The sequence below is a fragment of the Macrosteles quadrilineatus genome, unplaced genomic scaffold (assembly GCF_028750875.1).
Source record: "Macrosteles quadrilineatus isolate MER2022 unplaced genomic scaffold, UCM_ALF_1.0 Scaffold_2__2_contigs__length_208266976, whole genome shotgun sequence".
In the NCBI taxonomy this organism is placed as follows: Eukaryota; Metazoa; Arthropoda; class Insecta; order Hemiptera; family Cicadellidae; genus Macrosteles; species Macrosteles quadrilineatus.
Window position 1 is genome coordinate 1,811,075 of NW_026542595.1, and position 22,813 is coordinate 1,833,887.

Sequence of the window (22,813 nt, forward strand, 5' to 3'; positions counted from 1 at the left end):
CAATTTTATTATCTATTTTAAAAATAAAACATAACAGTTTTATAATGCTTACGATCTCCATTATTGATGCATTTGAGGCAATGTGTTATGTCAGTCACGTTACCTGCATTACATGTAATGTCAGTCACGTGATGCATTTGAGGCAATGTGTAATGTCAGTCACGTTACCTGCATTACATGTAATGTCAGTCACGTGACCTACATTAGCTGTAATTTGGGTCACTCTTGTAATGGTGGGTCACAAAGTTTTTGTTGCCATATAATAAAAACCACTAATTCAAATGGTCGTTTTATAATTGGAAATTGTACTTATAAGTACATTATTTGAAAAAACCAAAAAAACAACCTATAATAAGTATTGTGTGTTGGATAAAGGAAAAAGAGAGATCCTGAAATCATGTCCACAAATTTATTACAGTTTTATTTGAGCTTTTAACATCAAATATATTCATAAACTATTATATTTTTCACACTTGACTGTTATTTGGTAACCTAAAAAGCTAATGGAATCATAATTACCATAATTCTTTCAAGCTAACTGTGTCAAAACTTAGGATTTTGTGTGTGACCCACATTACACAAAAACCTGTCCCCAAATTTCTCTTCTAGTAATAATTAATTATATAAATTAATTTCAGACTTAAAAACATTATATTTATGAACTACAAAGACCAAACTTTCAAAAAATATAAGATTTATTAATGTAGGTAAGTATAATTTTTTTCAAATGCTGGGGACAGCAATTGTCCTGTTTTCAAGTTTTTGCCAGTGGAGGAGTTAGTTCAAAGGAAAAATTTCGTGTTGGCGTATTAATTATATAGATTTTTGTAACATATCAGCATATGGGTTTTTGGATTTTTTAAATCCCATACTAAATTTCATGAAGATATCTTAAATGTTTTTTTAAGATATAGGCCTAAATTTAAAATTGAAAAAAACAAAATGGCAGACATCTTGTTAACCAAATGTTTTTCAAATTGTTATCCTTCATTTTAGCGAATTTCCCCTATAGGGAATAAGCTATTTGTTTTATTTTGACCCATTTAATGTATTCCTGAAATTTGTGTACTTATGGGACACTCTGTGTACCTATATAACCTATATAGAAGTTATTTATAAATATATATATATATATACAGGGTGTTTTTTTCAAAGAAGGGGGGGAATGTGAATGTAACGTTGAATTCAAAACAATTGGGCCCCCTACGTCAATAGATGATTCCCGCAAACTGCATATTTCTATCTATTGCGGTTTTTACATAAATAAAGATGCAAGTTTTTAAAAAAACACCCTGTATATATATTTTTTTTATGTGATGACGGTTTCTGAGCGGGTGATTAAAGGGTAATATAAATTTGCTTAACATTTACTGACAATTTATTTAAATAGGCTATATGGCAAATTTTGGTACAATCAAAGAAGTAAAATTATATAGGTAAACTAAAATGAATCAAGTGCATAGGCTATAAATGACATGTAACACTGCAGTCTTAAGACAAAAAAAAACCAGAGCTGATAGGCCTACATTGTTTCTGAGGCGTTGGCTTGATCATTCTTCTAAAGAGAGATCTCAAACTGTCGTCAATTAACAGAATATTTCAAACAAACTAAAGTTAAGTTAAGAACTTAAGTACTTTATAGCATTTTTTGTTCATTGCAGTACACTGTTTATCTTTGAAAAGTACTGTACTGTTAGGTTTTAGTACCGTACATGCTGTAATATACATATTTACTGTTCCTTCTCTTTTTATTCTGTAGTACCTGGGGACCGAGCTTTGCTCGGGAAAATCATTAGTTTGCTCTGAAAGCAGTCTTAGTATTGCAGATACATAAATCCATTCCCAAACTCCACACTGCTCGCCTTTACTACTTCCTTCAGCACTCCCTACGTCGTGGACCTGTTTCCCTCCCTTCCCATTGCATGTTAGGATTGTAGATACATTAATGTAATTGCCACAGACATTTCCCACACTCAGCACTGCTAGCCTTACTACTTCCTTCATCACTTCCTACGAAGCGGACCTGTTTTCCTCCCTTCCCATTTCATTAAAAAATTGCAGATACCTTAATCTAATAGTCATAAACAGTTCCCACACTCCAGACAGCTCGGCTTGACTACTTCCTTCACCACATCCTACGTCGTGAGCCTGTTTTTCTCCCTTCCCATAACATTTTAGGATTGGAAATACCTTAATCTAATCGTCATAAACAGTTACCACACTCCTGCTAGATCACCTTTACTTCCTTCAGCACTTCCTACGTCGCACACCTGTTTTCTTCCCTCCCCATAGCATTTTAGGATTGCAGATACCTTAATCTAATCGTCATAAAAAGTTCCCACACTCCAGACAGCACGCTTTGACTATTTTTTATACATAATTTGCCTCCAGGATTGATCTATTGACATAAAATGAGGTTACTAACCTGTCGTCAATCAGTCCTCTATTGTCTTTGATGACTATAGTTTCGGGGTTATAACCCCATTTTCAAATCTTCTCTTCAGTCGTCAAATGTCAAACATATTATCTTGCGTAAGCCGTCGTCAAAATTACTTTACATATACACATAAACACACACGAAAACATTTATAAATACAAAGCATGTACATGCGCGTGAGGCCGGCCAAGGACAAAACCAGACTGCAGGGTTTGATAAGACTGTAGGTTAGCCGATGCCTACTTGATGGTGTTGACCTTGGGGGAGGGGAACCAGCTGTTTATCTCCTCTATTGTTCTGTAGTTTGGTCACTCTGTCAAATAAAATGTTTGATCCAAAATTTAACTTCTCGTTCAAAACGTCATTTGGGGAATTTTTGATTGCCTTGTAAATTTCAAATGTTTCCAGAACGTTCATTTTATTACCTTTATTACATTTGTGTAATATCTCTAAATTATCTATGCAACTGTTGACATTGTGATTTTCGTTCATTAGGTGTTCTGCAAACTTAGATTTTTGTGTTTGCAATTTAGGCTTGGGAAGGTGTTCTACATACCTTTTCCTAAATGAACGTTTTTTTAATTCATTTTTCAAAGTGAAATGTAGATTATTGCCAAACTCAATTGATACGAATTTAGAATTATGTTCATCTGGAGACTTTTTGTTCTTCTGTTTATTAATACAGACAACATTATTACATATGTATTAATAAACAGAAGAACAAAAAGTCTCCAGATGAACATAATTCTAAATTCGTATCAATTGAGTTTGGCAATAATCTACATTTCACTTTGAAAAATGAATTAAAAAAACAAAACATCATTCTGGCATGTAAGACTACCAATAAATTAGAACAACAATTGAACACATCCCCTCCTGATAATAGTAACAGTCTTGAAACATCTGGCGTGTACAGATTATCATGCAACGATTGTCCCAAGGTATATATAGGTCAATCAGGTCGTTCATTTAGGAAAAGGTATGTAGAACACCTTCCCAAGCCTAAATTGCAAACACAAAAATCTAAGTTTGCAGAACACCTAATGAACGAAAATCACAATGTCAACAGTTGCATAGATAATTTAGAGATATTACACAAATGTAATAAAGGTAATAAAATGAACGTTCTGGAAACATTTGAAATTTACAAGGCAATCAAAAATTCCCCAAATGATGTTTTGAACGAGAAGTTAAATTTTGGATCAAACATTTTATTTGACAGAGTGACCAAACTACAGAACAATAGAGGAGATAAACAGCTGGTTCCCCTCCCCCAAGGTCAACACCATCAAGTAGGCATCGGCTAACCTACAGTCTTATCAAACCCTGCAGTCTGGTTTTGTCCTTGGCCGGCCTCACGCGCATGTACATGCTTTGTATTTATAAATGTTTTCGTGTGTGTTTATGTGTATATGTAAAGTAATTTTGACGACGGCTTACGCAAGATAATATGTTTGACATTTGACGACTGAAGAGAAGATTTGAAAATGGGGTTATAACCCCGAAACTATAGTCATCAAAGACAATAGAGGACTGATTGACGACAGGTTAGTAACCTCATTTTATGACGCTTTGACTACTTCCTTCACCACTTCCTACTTGGCGGACCTGTTTCCCTCCCTTCCCATAGCATTTTAGGATTGCAAATAACTTAATATAATCGTCATAAACAGTTCCCACACTCCAGACAGCTCGCCTTGACTACTCCCTTCACCACTTCCTACGTCACGAACCTGTTTCTCTCCAAACACAGTCCAAACACACTCCAAACGACTCGTCTTGACTACTTCCTTCACCACTTCCTACATCGCGGACCTGCTTTCCTCCCTTCCCATAGCATTTTAGGATTGAAAATACCATAATCTAATCGTCATTAACAGTTCCCACACTCCAGACAGCTCACTTTGACTACTTCCTTCACCACTTCCTACGTCGCGGAGCTCTGTTTCCCTCCCTTCCCATAGCATTTTAGGATTGTATATACCTTAATCTAATCGTCATAAACAGTTCCCACACTCCGGACTACTCGCCTTTACTTTTTCCTTTATCACTTCCTACGTCACGGACCAGTTTCCCTCCCTTCCCATAGCATTTTTTGATTGCAAATACATTAATCTAATTGTCATAAACAGATCCAACACTCCAGACAACTTTCCTTTACTACTTCCTTCACCACTTCCTACGTCACAGACCTGTTTCCAAACCTTCCCTTCCTATAGCATTTTAGGATTGCAGATCGTAAACAGATCCCATATTTCGTACTGCTTACAATGCCTACAATGTATCGAGCAATCTTCAGTATAATCTTTGCTCAATAGTAGCAAGTGATGCTTTCCCTTTTGTACTGTATTTGTAATTTGCTAGTATACTGTGGGTAGTTGGCTTATTATGAACACGTGCTACAACTTCAAGTCTTTTGTTTACTTTTTCCTTGTTATTTAATTCAACCAACATGGTTACTTAGCAAACCATAAGACTAATGTTAAAAAAATGTAACTTTCAGTTTCGTTTTTCTTCGTAATTAGATTTTTGTTGGGAGTTCTAACTGCATGAAGCTCGTTTTTAGGCCAAAAATAAACTATTTACAAGTTTTGAAGAAAATCGTCGGAGCTGTTTTCGAGATCTTTCTGCAAGCAAGCAAGCAAGCAAGCATACATACAAGCAAACATTGCTCGTATTAGAGTATAGGATAACATTGCTTTGTTTTGTTCACAACACTGTCTTTACTATAGGATTTGAAAAGTAATGTGTAACTTTTAGTACCGTACATGCTGTAACACACTTTCTCACTGTTCTACATTTTAAAATTTAAAATATGCTTCCTTGTAAAAAAAATCAAAGAATTACTTTTTTGATTTTGGATTTTTAAGCGACTTCTGGATAACTGAAGTTCGGATAATCAGGACTACACTGTATTGTTATTTATTATTATTGCCCCTATTGAATTTAAAGTTTTGTGTAAAAGCGTCTTTATGTCAAGGGGTTTGTTTAGGCTACCAGGTATGTTGAATAAATTAATTAGCTGTTTATATTGAGTTAGGCCTATATAGGTTGCACTGTACTCATAAGCTCCAGAGTAAAGTGTTACATACACGGACGAGCATGTTCGCGATTCTGTTGGCGGACACGCTCGCAAACATGCTCGGCGTTTCCAACAGACAGTCGAGCATGCTTGCGAACTTGCTTGCCGCCACCACTCACTACTCTTGCTTCTCTTGTGCTGTGACAATTCGACGAGCCGAGCGCCGAGCCCAACATGCGCGCCGGTACGAAGGCTCGCAGACCCCTCACACGGGCGAGCATGTTCGCCGCCAACACCGTCACGAACATGCTCGCGAACATGTTTGCCCGTGTATGGGGGGTCTTAATAATAAATACTAGAGGTCGTCCAGTGGTCAAAGACTCAACCAAAAATATACAATCTACCGACTTCTTTATTTCCACCCCACGCTTTAAATAAAACATGTGATTTGAATTTCTTCCATTTGTTTTGATTTTCTATTTATTTATATTTCGTTGTCATTTTGTCACCAACATGGCAACCCATAAGGCCCATGTTATTTTTTTAATTTTTAAATGAATTCGATGTGCTTATTTTTGAGCCTATTTTACTTTATTAAGGGATTCTGCACATCAACAGGAAAATATCTTTCTAACAGTATGCGTAGAATTTTCCTGCAATGTACACAAGCTGAGAAAAAAGGTTTTAAAGAAACATGCTTGCCTATTAATATATTTAACTTGGATGAGTTTGAGTTTTCCTCAACTGAAATAATAACAAAACAATCGTTAGTAGGCCCTATCACCAACCTTTAGTCAACAAGTTAGAATTTAAAAAAGCTAGCCTACTGACAAAAGAATTTGTAGTAGTCTGCCCTAAAAATTTTACGTTTAACTTCTACTTAGGCCAATTGAGTTTTAGACAACTTACCAATATAAATCTTCCAATCGGTTTTATTGCAAACTTTCCAGTTTGCAAGGCCAAAATGTTAGGTGATGAAAACATAGAGCCTAGGCACTGACTAACTCCAATAAGCTGTCCACACAAAGCGTGGCGTTGCTGTTCGCTGACCCAACTTGGATAGAAATAAACAACTGCATCTTGTGGATCATCTTCTTCCCGTTGACAACGCTCACAATCGTAGACAAAGACTATGAGCAGTTCTCTAAAACAAATTGGGTAACCAAAGTTACTTTAAGCTATAAATACTATCAATACTGAAATTGTGAAAGATGAGATCTGTCTTGCTTTCAGAGTTTGTAGTCCAAAGCGCTGTAGTGTTAATGAAATCGCCTATATAATTATGAATAGCATGAACAGTTTTTTAATGTATGTAAAAACCAATAACTTATATGAGGCTCAAAATTTCCAACCAAACACAACTGTGTAGTGCTACACAATAAATGTTATGCCGATATAAAAAGGTTGAGCATGATAATATTCCCGCAGCAAGTTAAAATTTAAGTTAGGACTAAGTAAACTTATAGTTTAATCATATGAAACGTTATTTTTTTTTTAATAAACTAGGCCTATACACAGAATAAGAATATAGAATAAAGTACGGTAACTAGCTAGTCTTTTCAAATTTTATATTTTAATATAACTTTGCATAAGAAACACACTTCTTAACATTAAAACATGACATTTGACATTTTTAAGTTATTAATTTTTAATGAAAATTACTTGCAGCCTGGACAGAATCTTTTTAACCTTCCATCGGGCGCATCACGGAAGTTACCACTACCACAGAAAACATACTACTATAACCCAGAATGCCAACCGCATGGTAAAAAGCGTTAAGTACTTTGAAAGAGCTTTGCCTGTCAATTCGTAGGCAGCGCCACCAGCGTGCATAGCAACGCTGGTGACACTGCCTACGATTGATAGGCAAAGGTCTCTCAAAGTACTTAACGCTTTTTACCATGCGGTTGGCATTCTGGGTTATAGTAGTATGTTTTCTGTGCCACTAGGTGACTACATTTTTTGTTATAAAAACCATAGTTTGCATTCAGCAGAGCTGTCGCCTGCCGCACCTCTTTCATGGAATCGGTTTTAGCTACTCTTACCCCATTCCCACAGGGTTTCCACCTTAGGTCAGGAAAAAATAGGGACATTGCCCCCCTCCCTCCCGGATAACATAGGCTTAAATACGGGCATAAGGAACCAAAATCAAAACTGTCCCGGCAGAATCGGGACGGTTGGCAACCCTGCATTCCCAGTTGTCAGTCGACATTGGGGAGTGGTTCGCGTCACTACTTTAAGTAGCTTCCGTGAGCGCCCTGTGATGTAACGGGTTTCCCGGAGCCTATTTCCGTAACTTATACTTCCTTTTGATTGATCTTATTTTGCGGTATTATAAAATGGATGAAGAATTGTGACGAATTGTGCGATCGTTGGCTAGAGTTGAAAGGAAGGACAGGGAACAACATTTAAGTTAGTGGAAAGACCTAGCGGTGTGCTTGTTTGGGAACTTTTTTTTAAAAAAAGAGCTTTGACAAAATTTGTAGTCCTTTTAACAAAAGTTAATTTTTTTCATTAGACCATAGTTGTTTTAGTTTACACACTATTGCAATTTTTTAAAGAGCTTTGACAAAATAAGTTGTCCTTGTAAAATGATTTTTTTCATAAAACCATCTAGGTGTTTTTATGCTATACAATAACTTAATGCAATTTTTTTCTAAGAGCTTTGACAGAATGAGTTGTCCTTGACACAAATGATTTTTTTCATTGGACCATAACTTAGGTGTTTTTAGCGAATTTCCCATATAGGGACTTAATAGCCCCTAACATGAATGAAGCATGAATTATATATATAAGTTTTCTTTTTTATAAGTTTTTTTTTTTAGTTACATATATATAGAGTGTTTATTTGAAAACTTTCCATATCTGTTGTGTGCAAAGGTAAGGCTTTTAACACTTGTTTGTTCTCATTTCCCCCTAATTTGGACATGCCAAATCCAATAAAATTATTTTCAATTTCAAAAAATGCCCCAAAAGGGCCCAATTTGGTGGGTAAGTTAGGGGTGCTTTTTGAGAAATTTTCAAATGTAAACATGGGTTGAGTGATACATCAATTTAAAGGTCTAATCATCCCTACTATTTTGGTGCAATAAAAATGTAATTATCTTGAACCGTATTTTCAGGGTGGGTCAAAACGTTTTAAAAAAGGACTTTGAAGTTAAGTACCGTATTACCCGAACTACTGAACGGAACAGCGCCAAATTTCTTTAAAAGCTTATTCTTGATCTACTCTTTAAGATAACTTGTAATAAGGGCATTTTCCATGTTATTTTCTAGTAAAAAAAAAATCTGAAATTTGAAGAATAAAAGAAAGTTGAAAACTCAAAATTCTTATATAGCAAGGTATAACAAATTTCATACCACGTGAAAGGTCCTTTTTTAACAAACATTTGACGTATTTAAGTTTTCTTTTATCTCTTACCGTTTAAAAATTGCAGTAGAAAAACTGAATTTTCTATGGTAAAATTTAAATAACTAGTTTTCTAACAAAACACATTGCACTTTGTTCAACGATGTATTATGATTAATTACAAATTGATCAACTACTTTTACTTATGTCAGTTCATCTTGGACCCTTCATCCTGTTCTTTTCTCATTGGTAACTGAGCCAGTCTCAGAAATTTCTTAACTAAATCATTTATAGCTTTATGACTTAAGGTCTTACCTGGATATTTATTGTTAAACACTTTGCAGTTATCCTAAAACACTTTTGTTCCGTCCAATAAGTAAAAATAAAGTCTATTTTTTTAAGTGCACACCATATTCGATTAGATACTACAGAAAATAGTACTTTTTGAAATTAGTACTACCATTGACTAGCCAATGGTAAGTTACTACAGAAAGCGGCCCACATGTAGGTTGTCCTCATCAGCTATAAGACTTGTTTTTCACAAAGTAAAACGTAATGACTTGTTTGTCAATCACGGTATCAATAATTATGAATTGTTTCCTTCAGTTAATGCACCATTAAATGTGTCTAGAGACGAATTTTGGCTGTTTTATTAGAAAACTAGTTACAATATTACTATGGAAAATTCAGTTTTTCTACTGCAATTTTTAAACGGTAAGAGATAGAAAGAAAACTTAAATACGTCAAATGTTTGTTAAAAAAGGACCTTTCACGTGGTATGAAATTTGTTATACCTTGCTATTTAAGAATTTTGAGTTTTCAGCTTTCTTTTATTCTTCAAATTTCAGATTTTTTTTACTAGAAAATAACATGGAAAATGCCCTTATTACAAGTTATCTTAAAGAGTAGATCAAGAATAAGCTTGGAAAGAAATTTGGCGCTGTTCCGTTCAGTAGTTCGGGTAATACGGTACTTAACTTCAAAGTCCTTTTTTAAAATGTTTTGACCCACCCTGTAAATACTGTTAAAGATAATTACATTTTTATTGCACCAAAATAGTAGGGGTGATTAGACCTTTAAATTGATGTATCACACAACCCATGTTTACATTTGAAAATTTCTCAAAAAGCACCCCTACCCCCCGAATTGGGCCCTTTTGGGGCATTTTTCGAAATTGAAAATAATTTTATTGGATTTGGCATGTCCAAATTAGGGGGAAATGAGAACAAACAAGTGTTAAAAGCCTTACCTTTGCACACAACAGATATGGAAAGTTTTCAAATGAACACCCTGTATATGTGTCCGTTAGCGCGATAACTCGACAAAACTTATCCGATTTTGATGAAACTTGGTACGTGTAAACCTACCTTTATTGGAACGAGTTCGCGATCCAGCATAATCGGACCATGGGAACAGGGGTTTATGGGGTAAAAATGTGGTTTTCCCATTTTTTACCCTAAAAACATTTAAACCGTTTTGTAGAGCTTTAAAAAAGAAATAATTTAGTATATTGAAGCGCTGTTGTATGCCTAACGGTCACGGAGAGAATACTAAAAAAGTGTAATTTAAAATTCCCATGTTATTCTTATGGAGAAAATGAAAATTGTTGTAGTTTACTTGTTAATGGATATATATTGATAAAATTTGGCAAATTTATTTATTTCATCCTATACTATTGACATATGTTCAAAAGCACTTTTTACCTTCCCCATAGCAGCAAACCTAAGCACTCGTTAAATCTAATGTTATTTAAATAGGGAATAAATATATGTCTTATTTATGGAAATATTTCAGTAAAAATGTAATCAGACAAGTTGAATCGCTTAGTCTGCAGGTTTGCTGAGGTGGGGGTATTTTTATTGTTTATTATAACATTACCGTACCGGTATCTATTTTATAGGTTATACAGCATAATAGTATAATATATTTTTTGTACTCCCGGAGGTAACTTCCGTGAGTGCCCTTTGGTGTTTGAAAATCAATGCGCCAGACAGAAGGTTACTTCATGGCTTGTAAATGAAATATTCTATAAGTTTTATACCTATAATAATTAATCAGGTAAATGCATAAACATTTCCCTCTTTATTCAAACACACACGGAAAAATTTGCATTGTAAGGGTTGTTTCGTTAGCTGGTTACATATTCACGGTGGCGTCGTCCTGTAATCCACCTACTAGGAGGTCACGAACTGTGAATATTTATAGGCATGCACTGTGGATGCAATACTCCCTGGAGTGGATTAACGTCCGCACTAGTGAGTACTTTACTACTATCCGCAATACTATCCTGATAATTAGACCAATTTGTTAATACCAAGGCAAAAATGTGGTTTGTATTCCACTATAAACTGAAGGTCCCTTAGCTGCCATTAGCTGTGCTGTATGGGCTATTAATTAATAGCTGTCTAAGGAATATGTCGGCCTTAGTCACTAACAAAACCAATTATAAGATGCGCCAATCATCCTTCACTCATATATGGGTTAAAATATGCACATAGTGGCGTCCCCATCTTAAACTTAATTGATTGATTGATTAAGGATGTTATTATGAAAATGAAAATCTTTAACTTATTTTCCATTAAGCATGTAGGCCTACATGCAATAGGCATCGACGCTACACTATAAATAAATACACTGAGGATACGCGTTCGGTAATCGGACGTGGATTAAGTACTTAAGCGTCCGACAGTGGTGTCACCGGGTTGTGAAGGCCCGGAACGCCATTAAATACCACAACGATACAGCCATCGGTGTTTGTGGTGTGGATAGAGTGTTTGGCTGATATGCGAGAGGTTGCTGGTTCGATTCCTATCGGTAACTTTTAACTTTATGTCAAAGATTTTGCTTTGAATGCCATTTCTTCTTAACTGTACATCTTTTCTGTAGAACTTTTGGCATTTATAATTTTATTTCATGAACAGAATTTAACCTTTATTCGACTTTTTCATCATCAGCAAGTTTGGTTAGTTAGGTTAGGTTATGACAGTAAATCTGCCGACCCGACCCCTAATTCAAGTCCGGTTACCAAAATGAATAATATATTAGGATTATCATGGACATTTTAATCCTCAAAAAGAAACTGTAGGCCTACCAATATATTTAACTGTATTTCTGAATTATATTTACTCGAACATGTAAGCTAATGTAAAAAGATGACAATAAAATCAAAACTTCAGGATCAGTTTAGTTATGATCAACAACTGTGTGTTGATAAACTTAATCAATCAACTAACTTATCAACTAAATTAATATAGGCCTAGCCTATAATCCTGTATCAAACTGTATAATTATACAAATACTTACTTAGACATTGTAGTAAAGCAATCTCAGATGAGCACCACATCAATAATACAGACTATTTATTTATGTTACATAACTGCAACTGCATCCTTTCCATGTTATACAATATTTTGGATGGTTGATTGGTTGGTTTCGTTTCATGGTTTGGTTTGGTTTGTATTTGTGTTTTTTGTGTGACTTGAGTCGCAGTCGGTATTTACTCAGGGGAGGTATAGATGAGCTTACGGTCGATGACAGCTATTAGCCCAGTCACTTTAGGTAAAAACCTAGACATGAAAGATGTAAAGCTGATTTTTTGCATGGTGATATTATATAATAGGAAGGATGTTTTCTGAAAGTTCCCCGAATTTCCCCCCTTGCTTCCCCTTAAAGACCCCCCCCTCCCCCCAAACACGAGGTTGAAAGTGTAGTGTTTAATAAATCACCTATATCTTTTTATGTAAACAAGCTATCAGCATAATTGTTTTTTCTTTGAACTCCTTGTTAAATTTACATTAATAAAATAACCTTACATGTAGCATTATCTTTATTGGATGGGGTTTTATATGTGATACAAAATAAATATTATTTTATTTAAAACGTTAAGTTGTAGATTAGGCCAAACGTTAGTTTTGCAGTAGGTAGTACGTCATTGTAACACAACTTTTTACCTATTTTATGAACTTTCCAAAAATGTATAACAATATATATTTTAATTTAAATTGTTACCGAATGAAGCAATTTAAATCCATGCTTCAAACAGCCACAAAGCGCACTTAGCCCATCAATCAAACTTGTCCAGTAAATATTACTATCTATCTTTCTAATATATAAAATTCTCGTGTCACAGTGTTTGTCTGCAAACTCCTCCGGAACGACTTCCCCGATCGTTATGAAAATTGGTGTGTAAATTCTGTAGGTATGCGAATAGGACGTAAACTATTTCCCGTTTCGAAATTCTTAAAAGGGCTCCGCCCCAGTGGCTCTGGAGTTTCCCATGTTAACCTTATGAGAAATGGAATTAATGAATCTTAACAGCTGTTTCAATTAAACAAGTTGGTTCTGTTCTATGATGTTCAATAGCATTAAAGTTACAAGGATTGCCAACAGGGTACAGCACTATTATTTCTTTTACATTTATGACAACAGCTAATTTGCAACCAAAAGGTGAGTGAGCGTAGCGAACGAACTTCAACCTGGAGGCGAGTGAGCGTAGCGAACGAGCTAACCTGAAGGCAAGTGAGCGCAGCGAACGAGCTCCAACCTAAAGGTGAGTGAGCGTAGCGAACGAGCTCCAACCCAAAGGTGAGTGAGCGTAGCGAACGAACTTCAACCAGGACGTGATTGAGCGATGCGAACGAGATCATCTTGAAAATTAAACGTAACGGTACTTTCTTTCCATCGGCCTGTCTTAGGGGCCTGTCTTAGCCGGGTCAGCTAGTTTCTATATATAATTCAGTTTTAAAAATATTTGTAAATCTAGAGTTCTACTGGACCGATTTTATTAATTATTGTGACATTGGAAAGTTTAACTCGTGTAGATTTGCAAATAATTATGAAAGTTTGTTTTTGTTATGATTTATGGCAAAAAATCAAAAAATGCTTTCCATATGAAAACTGTGTTTTAAACACTTTTTGTTTGGGTGCGAATTTTGGCTGCTTATTTTGAGTATTTTCAAGAAGTGCATGGTACCAATTTGTAGGAAATTTTATCCTCTTTCAGAATATCACCTTCCACTCTGATCGATTTCCTCGCTATTTAAAAGTTATTTGCAAAAAAGCTAAGCAACCTCTGAATTTATAGTAATGATGAAATACTGAGTAAGGGATATTTTCAGGGCCGATTTACCGAATAGGCACGGTAGGCACGTGCCTAGGGCGCGAGGCAATTGTCATTTTTGGGGGGCGCCAAAAAATTGGAAAATAACAAAAATTGTGGCTGTATTTGCACGCGATCGCGGTAAACTGATAATCCCTCGCGGCCGTGTAGACATCTTAACAGTCTCCCGCAATTGTGGCAAGATGTTAATTTTTTCTGTGGTTGTGTATACGTCATCATCGTCTGTCTCCCGCGATCACGGCAAAATTCTGACTATTTTCGGCGGACGTGTGGACAGCATAATTGTCGTCTTCCTTGATCGCGGCAATATATGAACACATCCCGCGGTCGTGAGGAGATTATCACCGTCTACCGCGAATGAAGCAAAATTCTAATCTTTTCCCGGGGTTGTGTGTTGTGTGGACATTATCATCTTCTTGTGTGATCACGATAAAATTCTGATAATCCCTCACAGCTATGAAGACATCATCGCCTCCCGCGGTCGTGAGGCATTGTGATCCCCTCCCGCCATTGTGGCAAATGGTACTCATCTCCCGCGGTCGTTTGGAGGTCTTCGTCGTCTTTTGCGAATGAGGCCAAATTCTGATCTTTCCTGTTGTGGAGTGGACATTAACATCGTCTTACGTGATCGCGGTAAAATTCTGATCATCCCTCGCAGCCGTGTAGAGTAGCCATCATTATTGTAACTCCCACGATCCTGTAGACATCGTAATCGTCTCCCGCTGTCGTGAAGACATCGTAATCGTCTCCCGCTGTCGTGAAGACATCGTAATCGTCTCCCGCGATTACGGCAAAGTGTTAATAATATCCTGCAGTCATGTGGAGATCATTATCGTCTTCCCCGATTGTGGCAAATTTCTGACTGTTTCCCGTGGTTGTGTGGACATTATCTTCGTCTTCTGTGATCGCGGCAATATTCTGATCATCCATCGCAGCTCTGTATATCTTATTATCGTTTTGCGCGATTGCGGTAAAATCATTATCATATCCCGCGGTCGTTTAGATATTATCATCGTGTCATGCGATCGCGGCAATATTCTGACCATCCTTCACGGCTCTGTAGATCTCATTATCATATTGCGCGATCGCGGAAAATCATGATCATATCCCACGGTCGTTTAGACATTACCATCGCCTCATGCGATCGCGGCAATATTTTGACCATCCTTCACGGCTCTGTAGATCTCATTATCGTATTGCGCGATCGCGGTAAAATCATGATCATATCCCGCGGTCGTGTAGACATTATCATAGTCTCTCATGCGATCGCGGCAAAGTTCTGATCATCCCTCGCGGCCTTGTGGAGACATATTATCGTTTCCCGTGGTCACGGAAACGTCGCTGTTGTCATGCGCCATTGCGGTAAATTGTCAATTCCAGGTAGAAATACAAAATTCACGCATAATTCCGGGTTAAAAAAATTCACGCTTAATTCCCAGATTTCCCGGTAGGTAGTCACCCTGTTATATATATTGCAAAGGGGCGCTAGTATTTTAGTTGTGCCTAGGGCGCTGACATAGTCAAAAACGGGCCTGGATATTTTTGTTAAACTTTGTACAACTAAATCTAGACTTCTACTGGACCGATTTTGTTAACTAATGGGTCATTGGAAAATCTAATTCATGTAGATTTGGAAATAAGTATGGAAGTGCGATTTTATCAAATATCTGTGGTGAAAAAGTTAAAATTTATTAAAAACTGCTTTTTAAGTTTCCGTTTTCAAGTTTCTATTTGTAGCCAGCTTTTGGCTGCCTTTAATAAGTATTTTCAAAAAATGCATAGTAGTTATTTTAGTACATTTTATTCTCTTTCAGAATATCACATCCACTTTGGTCGATTTTCCCTCCATTTAAAAGTTATTGGCAATAAGCTAGGCGATCTCCAAATTTTAAAGGGTGAGAAAATTCTAAATTAGATATGTTTTTGTTAAACTTTGTACAACTAAATTGATTGTATAAAGCGCTGATTGTATAAATTCACTCCCACCCTTCATTGACGAAGGAGCTGACGATGATGAGGGAAAAGAAAGTTGATATGTACTGTATCTGATAGTTTATTAAACTATCAGATACAGTACATATCAACTTGCCTTACTCTAAGTGTTTTTTTTTTTACTGTAATTAAATAAACTTGTAGAGCATATACTGTAGAAGGTGATTGGTACTCAGTGTGACAAACATTTTTTGATGTAAGTACAAAGTCAATGAAGTGTGATGATGCAAATAAAAGGTTCCAAATCTAAAAATTATTCTATGCTTTTAAACTTAATACAGCTATTTCTCAATTACCTGTATATGGATTTGAGTAGATTATGCCATTTTCGTGTTCTACATTAAATTTTGAATAAGAATAATAGAAAATTACGGAGAATCAGTTGTAAAAACCCCATTGTAAATAGATTCAAAGATAAAAATTAAGATTTTTCATAAAAATAAAAAAAACATGGGTCTGTTGCATTTTTTCACACCCTGTATACAAGAAAGTGTCCAAATATGTTAAAAGCTGGGCCATTTTATAAGCTTTCCAACCATATGCTATACTATTGAGGTTTAGATATTCTTTTGTTTGTTTTAGTGGTTTGAATACCAGAAAACAGGGAACTTTTTTACTGTTCAAGCTGAAACAATAATACAAGTTTTGCTTAATACATGCCGACTTTCTATGTTTGAAATGTTGAACAAAGACACCATGTTTTGTAGTCTTCAAACCACTAAAGCGTACATAAACAGATATAAAGCTCAATGGTGTAGCATATGGTTGGAAAGCTTATAAAATGGCGCAGTTTTTACCATATTTGGACACTTCTTGTCTACAGGGTGTGAACAAATGCAATAGACCAATATTTTTTACATTTTTATCAAACATCTTAATTTTTATCTATGAACCTATTTACAATGGAGTTTTCACAACTGATTTCCCGTAATTTTATATTATTCGTATTCAAAATTTAATGTAGAACACGAAAATGACATTATCTATTCAAATCAATTTACAATTAATTGAGAAATAACTGTATTAAGTTTAAAACATAGTTATTTCTGAAAAAACACAAAATAATTCTTTGGGAAGCTAATTTTTAGACTTTGAACCTTTTATGTGCATCATCACACTGCAATTACTTTGTACTTACACAAAAAAAATTTTGTCACACTGAGTATCAATCACCCTGTATTTGCCTTTTCTTATAGTTATAAGAAAATGTAAAAAAATGTAAGAAAATGTAAGAGAATGAAGTAATCGGTAGTTACCGATTACTTCATTTTCAATCCTTGTAAGTACTTATTTTCTTACTATTTTTTTTTTATTCAGTGTTCTTAATTTGCTTGTTAAACATACTCACAGGGTGTATAAACAATAAATAAACAAAAAGTAATCATTTAGTAATATTTACTAGACAATTTGGAATGATTCGCTAAGTGAGGTATGTGGCTGTTTGAAGCGTGGATTTAAATGGCTACATTCGGCAACAGCTTAAATTAAAATATATATTGTTATACATTTTTGGAAAGCTCATTAAATAGGTAAAAAGTTTTGTTTCAAACACATTGACGTACGACCTACTGCAAAACCAGAGTTTGACCTAATCAACAATTTCATAAAAAAAAAAATATATATATATATATTGTTATATCACAGATATAAACCCACCCAATAGAGATTCTAAGTTATGTATGGTTATTTTATGAAAGTAAATTTAACGGGGAGTTCAAAGAAAAAACAATTATGCTGATAGCTTGATTATATCAAAATATATCGGTGATTTAGTAAAACACTACACGTTCAACCTGGTGTTTGGGGGGAGGGGGGGATTTAAGGGGAAGCAAGGGGGGGGAATTCGGGGAACTTTCAGAAAACACTCTTCCTATCATACACCATCACCATGCAAAAAATCAGCTTTACATCTTTTATGTCTTTGTTGGCCTTGATTTTGAACTAAAGTTACTGGGCTATATGGGCTTCTCATTAGCAGAGGGAACACCATTACCGTAACAATACGGTTTATCAACAATCGGCCACGGTGGTCTAGTTGAGCGGAGCGAGCGAAGCTCTTATACGTCGACTCCTATGCATTTCGTAATACGCAAACTCCTCCTAGATGGCTGAATCAATCGTTTTCAAATTTTGCATGGTGATAAAGACCATATCGGTGAGTGCCAACATCTATATGGCGTTAAAAAAATCTCTCAGGAATCCGCCCCACTGGGTCTCAAAGTTTCAATGTAATCCTTATGGAAGCGGTGGGGCACACGGGAGGGACTAAGGCTAACATATCTTGTAGTGTCAGCGTTCGCCGCTAGAACTGCTAAGTTGAAATAATTTAAATTAATTTTTTTTTTAGTTATAAAATTAACTTTTTAATTATAAAATATTGTTTTAAAATTATAAAATAAATTTTTAATTTTTAAAATTAAACTGTCATAACATAACCTAACCAACCAGACTTGCTGATAATATAAAAACTATATAAGATAAAAATCTAATTAATAATTACTTATAATTTTTAATTAATTATAAAATTCATTTTAAAATGTAGTATTATAAAATTAAACTATCATAACCTAACCTAACCAACCAAACTTGCTGATATGAAAAATTTGTTGACAAAAAGTTAGTGATACCAGTGGGATTCGAACCCAGGACTTCCTGCACACCAATCCGAAACACTACCACCTATGCCACGAACGCCGCTGAAATCACATCGTTTTGTAACGGTAATCGTGTCGCCTCAAGAGAAGACATTACCCACTAGAGATATGACGTCACTACACCTTTAGCCTTAGTCCCTTCCGTGTGCCCATTCCCTTATCGAAGCAGTATTTGACACGTAAACAAAGACATATGATCAGCTGTTGACTTTTAAATGCAGTAGATTAAGAAATAGCTTATAGCATTATTCCACAGATATTAGAACAGAAACGGTATGGATCATAAAAATAATCAAATGACGACACTAGCTTGGGGTCCGTGACGTATAAAGTGGTTAAGGAAGTAGCGAGCAGTCTGGAGTGTGGAAACTGTTTATGACGATTAGATTAAGATATCTGCATTCCTAAATTCTATGGGAAGGGAGAAAAAAAGGTCCACGACGTAGGAAGTGGTGAAGGAAGTAGTAAAGGCGAGCTGTCCGGAGTGTGGGAACTGTTTATGACGATTAGATTAAGGTATCTGTGTTCCTAAAATTCTATGGGAAGGGAGGAAAACAGGTCCGCGACGTGAGAAGTGGTGAAGGAAGTAGTAAAGGCGAGCAGTCTGGAGTGTGGAAACTGTATATGACGATTAGATTAAGGTATTTGTATTCCTAAAATGCTATAGGAAGAGAGGAAAACGTGTCCGCGACGTAGGAAGTGGTGAAGGAAGTAGTCAAGGCGAGCTGTCCGGAGTGTGGGAACTGTTTATGACGATTAGATTAAGGTATCTGCATTCCTAAAATTCTATGGTAAGGGAGGAAAACAGGTCCGCGACGTAGGTAGTGGTGAAGGGAGTAGTCAAGGCGAGCTGTCCGGAGTGTGGGAACTGTTTATGACGATTAGATTAAGGTATCTACAACCCTAAAATGCTATTGGAAGGGAAGGAAACAGGTCCGTGGTAGGAAGTGGTGAAGGAAGTAGTAAAGGCGAGCAGTCTGGAGTGTGGAAACTGTTTATGACGATTAGATTAAGGTATCTGCATTCCTAAAACTCTATAGTAAGGGAGGAAAACAGGTCCGCGACGTAGGAAGTGGCGAAGGAAGTAGTAAAGGCGAGCAGTCTGGAGTGTGGAAACTGTTTATGACGATTAGATTAAGGTATCTGTGTTCCTAAAATTCCATGGGAAGGGAGGAAAACAGGTCTGCGACGTGAGAAGTGGTGAAGGAAGTAGTAAAGGCGAACAGTCTAGAGTGTAAAAACTGTTTATAACGATTAGATTAAGGTATCTGTGTTCCTAAAATTCTATAAGAAGGGAGGAAAACAGGTCCGCGATGTAGGAAGTGGTGAAGGAAGTAGTAAAGGCGAGCAGTCTAGAGTGTAAAAACTGTTTATGACGATTAGATTAAGGTATCTGTGTTCCTAAAATGCTATAAGAAGGGAGGAAAACAAGTCCGCGACGTAGGAAGTGGTGAAGGAAGTAGTAAAGGCAGTACGGAGTGTGGGGTTGTTTGTGGCAATTAGATTAACGCATCTAAAATACTAAAATGCAATGGAAAGTGATGAATACAGGCCCACGACGTAGGAAGTGGCTTAGGAAGTAGTAAAGTATGGGCATCAGCATAGTGTGAGATCCGTCTGTGGCAGTTAGATTAATGTATCCTCAATACTAAAATGATATGAGAAGGGAAGGAACCAGGCCCCACGACGTAGGATGTGGTGAAGGAAGTAGTAAAGGCTGGCAGTGCAGAGTGGGGGAACCGTTTGTGCAGTTAGATAAATGTGTCTGTAATACTTAAATGCTATGAGAAAGGAAGGAAACAGGTCTATGACGTAGTAAATGGTGAAGGAAGTAGTAATGCTAGCAGTGCAGAGTGTGGGAACTGTCATTGGCGATTACATTAATGTATCTGCAATCCTAAAATGTTATGGGAAGAGAGGGATACCGGTTTAAAACGTAGGGGGTGGTGAAGGAAGTAGTAAAGGTGAGCAGTTTTGAGTTTGAGAATGGATTAATGTATCTGCAGTGCTAAAATGCTACGGGAAGAGACTGTAGACTGTATGTTAAAATGATTACGAAGCACGAATCGATACATATTTTCTATACATCCAATCATTTACAATCGAAATTTACAACTGAGTTGACAACAGCTGATTTTTACTCCATAGAGGCTAAAAACTATTTTTACTCCCTAAATATTAAAAATGATACTTTAGACCCGCAACGCATGCATTAAAAACTACTGTTTTTACTGCAGTATGACAAAAACAATATAATATGAGCCCTTGATGACTCCGCTCAATTTTGTGGATGCCTCTGCGAACGCCACCTAGTAGTTAGCGTACCGGGCTGATATGCTGAGAGTCCCGGGTTCGAATCCCGCTGGTGGCACTAACTTTTTGACTAAGGTTTTTTCATTATCAGCGAGTTTGGTTGGTTTGGTATGGTTATACAGTTTAATTGTATTATTAAGTCATAAAATTATAATTGAGTAGGCTATTTTTTTTAAATTTGTAAATTTTGTATTATTTATTTTTTAAACAAAATTGTAAATACGTTAAAGTTTAGGCATTCTAAAGGGGTTTCATCACAAATTATTGGATAATTGTAATCTTGTGTTTAACGTATAAAAAATAAAAAAATTAAGCCGTGTTTTTTTCCGAATGTAAAACATGTGTCAAAACTTTAGCGTGGTAGAATTTTGAGTTATTTTTTATATATTATGTGAATTTATAATCATACCAAAATGTATTTTTTGACACATTAAAGGTTTAAGCAATAGTTTGTTAGGGCTTTAAAATTTAAAATAAAATTAAAAATTAATTTTATATTTTTTTTAAAAATGGGTCCCAATTACCCCGTTGTGGGGAAATGGGACCCATATTTTTTTATCCCACATATAATCAATATTAATATTATAATTAATACCACATATAATTAATCAATAATTATATGTGGCTGCAATGGTGATTATCATGTATTATGTGTAAAAACAGAATTTTGAAGTAGGTCCCAATTACCCCAGCATGGAGTAATTGGGAACCAGTCTCATCGCGTGGTTACATCGGGTTGGAATCACATATGTACAGAAAAGTAAAAAAAAATTTTACAACCACTTGAATAAGAAATTAGAGCCTAAAAGAGTGAGCTAAGCCCATAATTGGCCTATTTTAAATTATATTTTGACTGATAACTACCATTTATTAGAAATTATTTCGGCCGAAAAAGCGAAATTCCGTAAAGTTTGCATATGACCAGAAAAAAATTTTGACATAAAATATACTTGTAGTTTTTTTTATTTAACTATACATGTCTTTTAACAGTTTAAATCTATATTTCTGGCTGTTATCTGCTCTGGTTTATTTTTCCTATTTTATTAAGAAAAAAGTGTAATGTTTTTGAAAAAATAGTTTGAACTGTTGTAATGTCCTAAAGAAAATATTTTCCAATAAAAGTATGTTGCATTTTGTTTATTATGTTTTCATTTTTAGAACCCTATTACCCCCACAAATTAATATTAGGTGCTTATGGGTTTATAAGCATAGGTCCCAATTACCCCATGTGGGGTAATTGGGTTCCAAATTATTATTATTTATTTTTTCATAGTAAAATTTATAAAAAAAAAAGAAAAACATGTGATAAGAAGACAAATTACAGTTGGAAACCTTGTGCATGCTCATATTTTGATTTTTTCTGACAATAAACATATAATTGAAAAAAATAAAAACATGGGTCCCAATTCCCCCACTCCACCCTAAATTCTAGTTTCATTTAATGAACAGAATTATTTTTTCTATTAATAAACTTTTTTTATATTATTTCATTATCAGCAAGTTTGGTTAGTTCGGTTAGGTTATGATAGTAATTTTATAATAAAAAGATTATAAAATTGAATTTGAGGCATTTATAATTTTATTTTATGAACAGAACGATTTTTGCGATTAGTAAACCTTCATTGACAAAATGCTCTCTACTACAGCGCTGTTCACGGAGGAATTTTGAACTAATGCCTCAATCGTACCTCCCCTAACGTCTTGCTGAGTCGCGGATCTATCTCTGAAACTCCAGGATCTATAAGTCCTGGACCTATTTGAGTCCAGAACTTAAAGCAATAAACATTGAGGGAATCGTAGAGTATTTGGCGTTGTGATGTTGGCAATGGGTGACAGCCGAGCCGGGCTGTCTGCTCCGCGCTTCGTAAACAAGGTACGTCCACACCGAACGCGCAGAGCTGCGCCGCGCTGCGCAAAACATGTGCGC

General features: G+C 35.7%; 1 protein-coding gene across 2 annotated transcripts in view; it reads right to left on the reverse strand.

The window, feature by feature from the left end:
• The window catches only part of LOC128987130 (uncharacterized), a 139,399-nt gene extending 127,173 nt beyond the window's left edge, over positions 1-12,226 (reverse strand). For both annotated transcript variants that reach the window (XM_054407849.1, XM_054407848.1), the window contains exons 1-2: positions 12,112-12,226; positions 6,369-6,603 (exon numbers count right to left, since the gene is read on the reverse strand). In XM_054407849.1, coding sequence (XP_054263824.1) covers positions 6,369-6,603; positions 12,112-12,119 — 243 coding nt within the window. In that variant the 5' untranslated portion in view covers positions 12,120-12,226. The remainder of the gene's footprint in view (positions 1-6,368; positions 6,604-12,111) is intronic.
• Between the last annotated feature and the right edge of the window lie 10,587 nt (positions 12,227-22,813).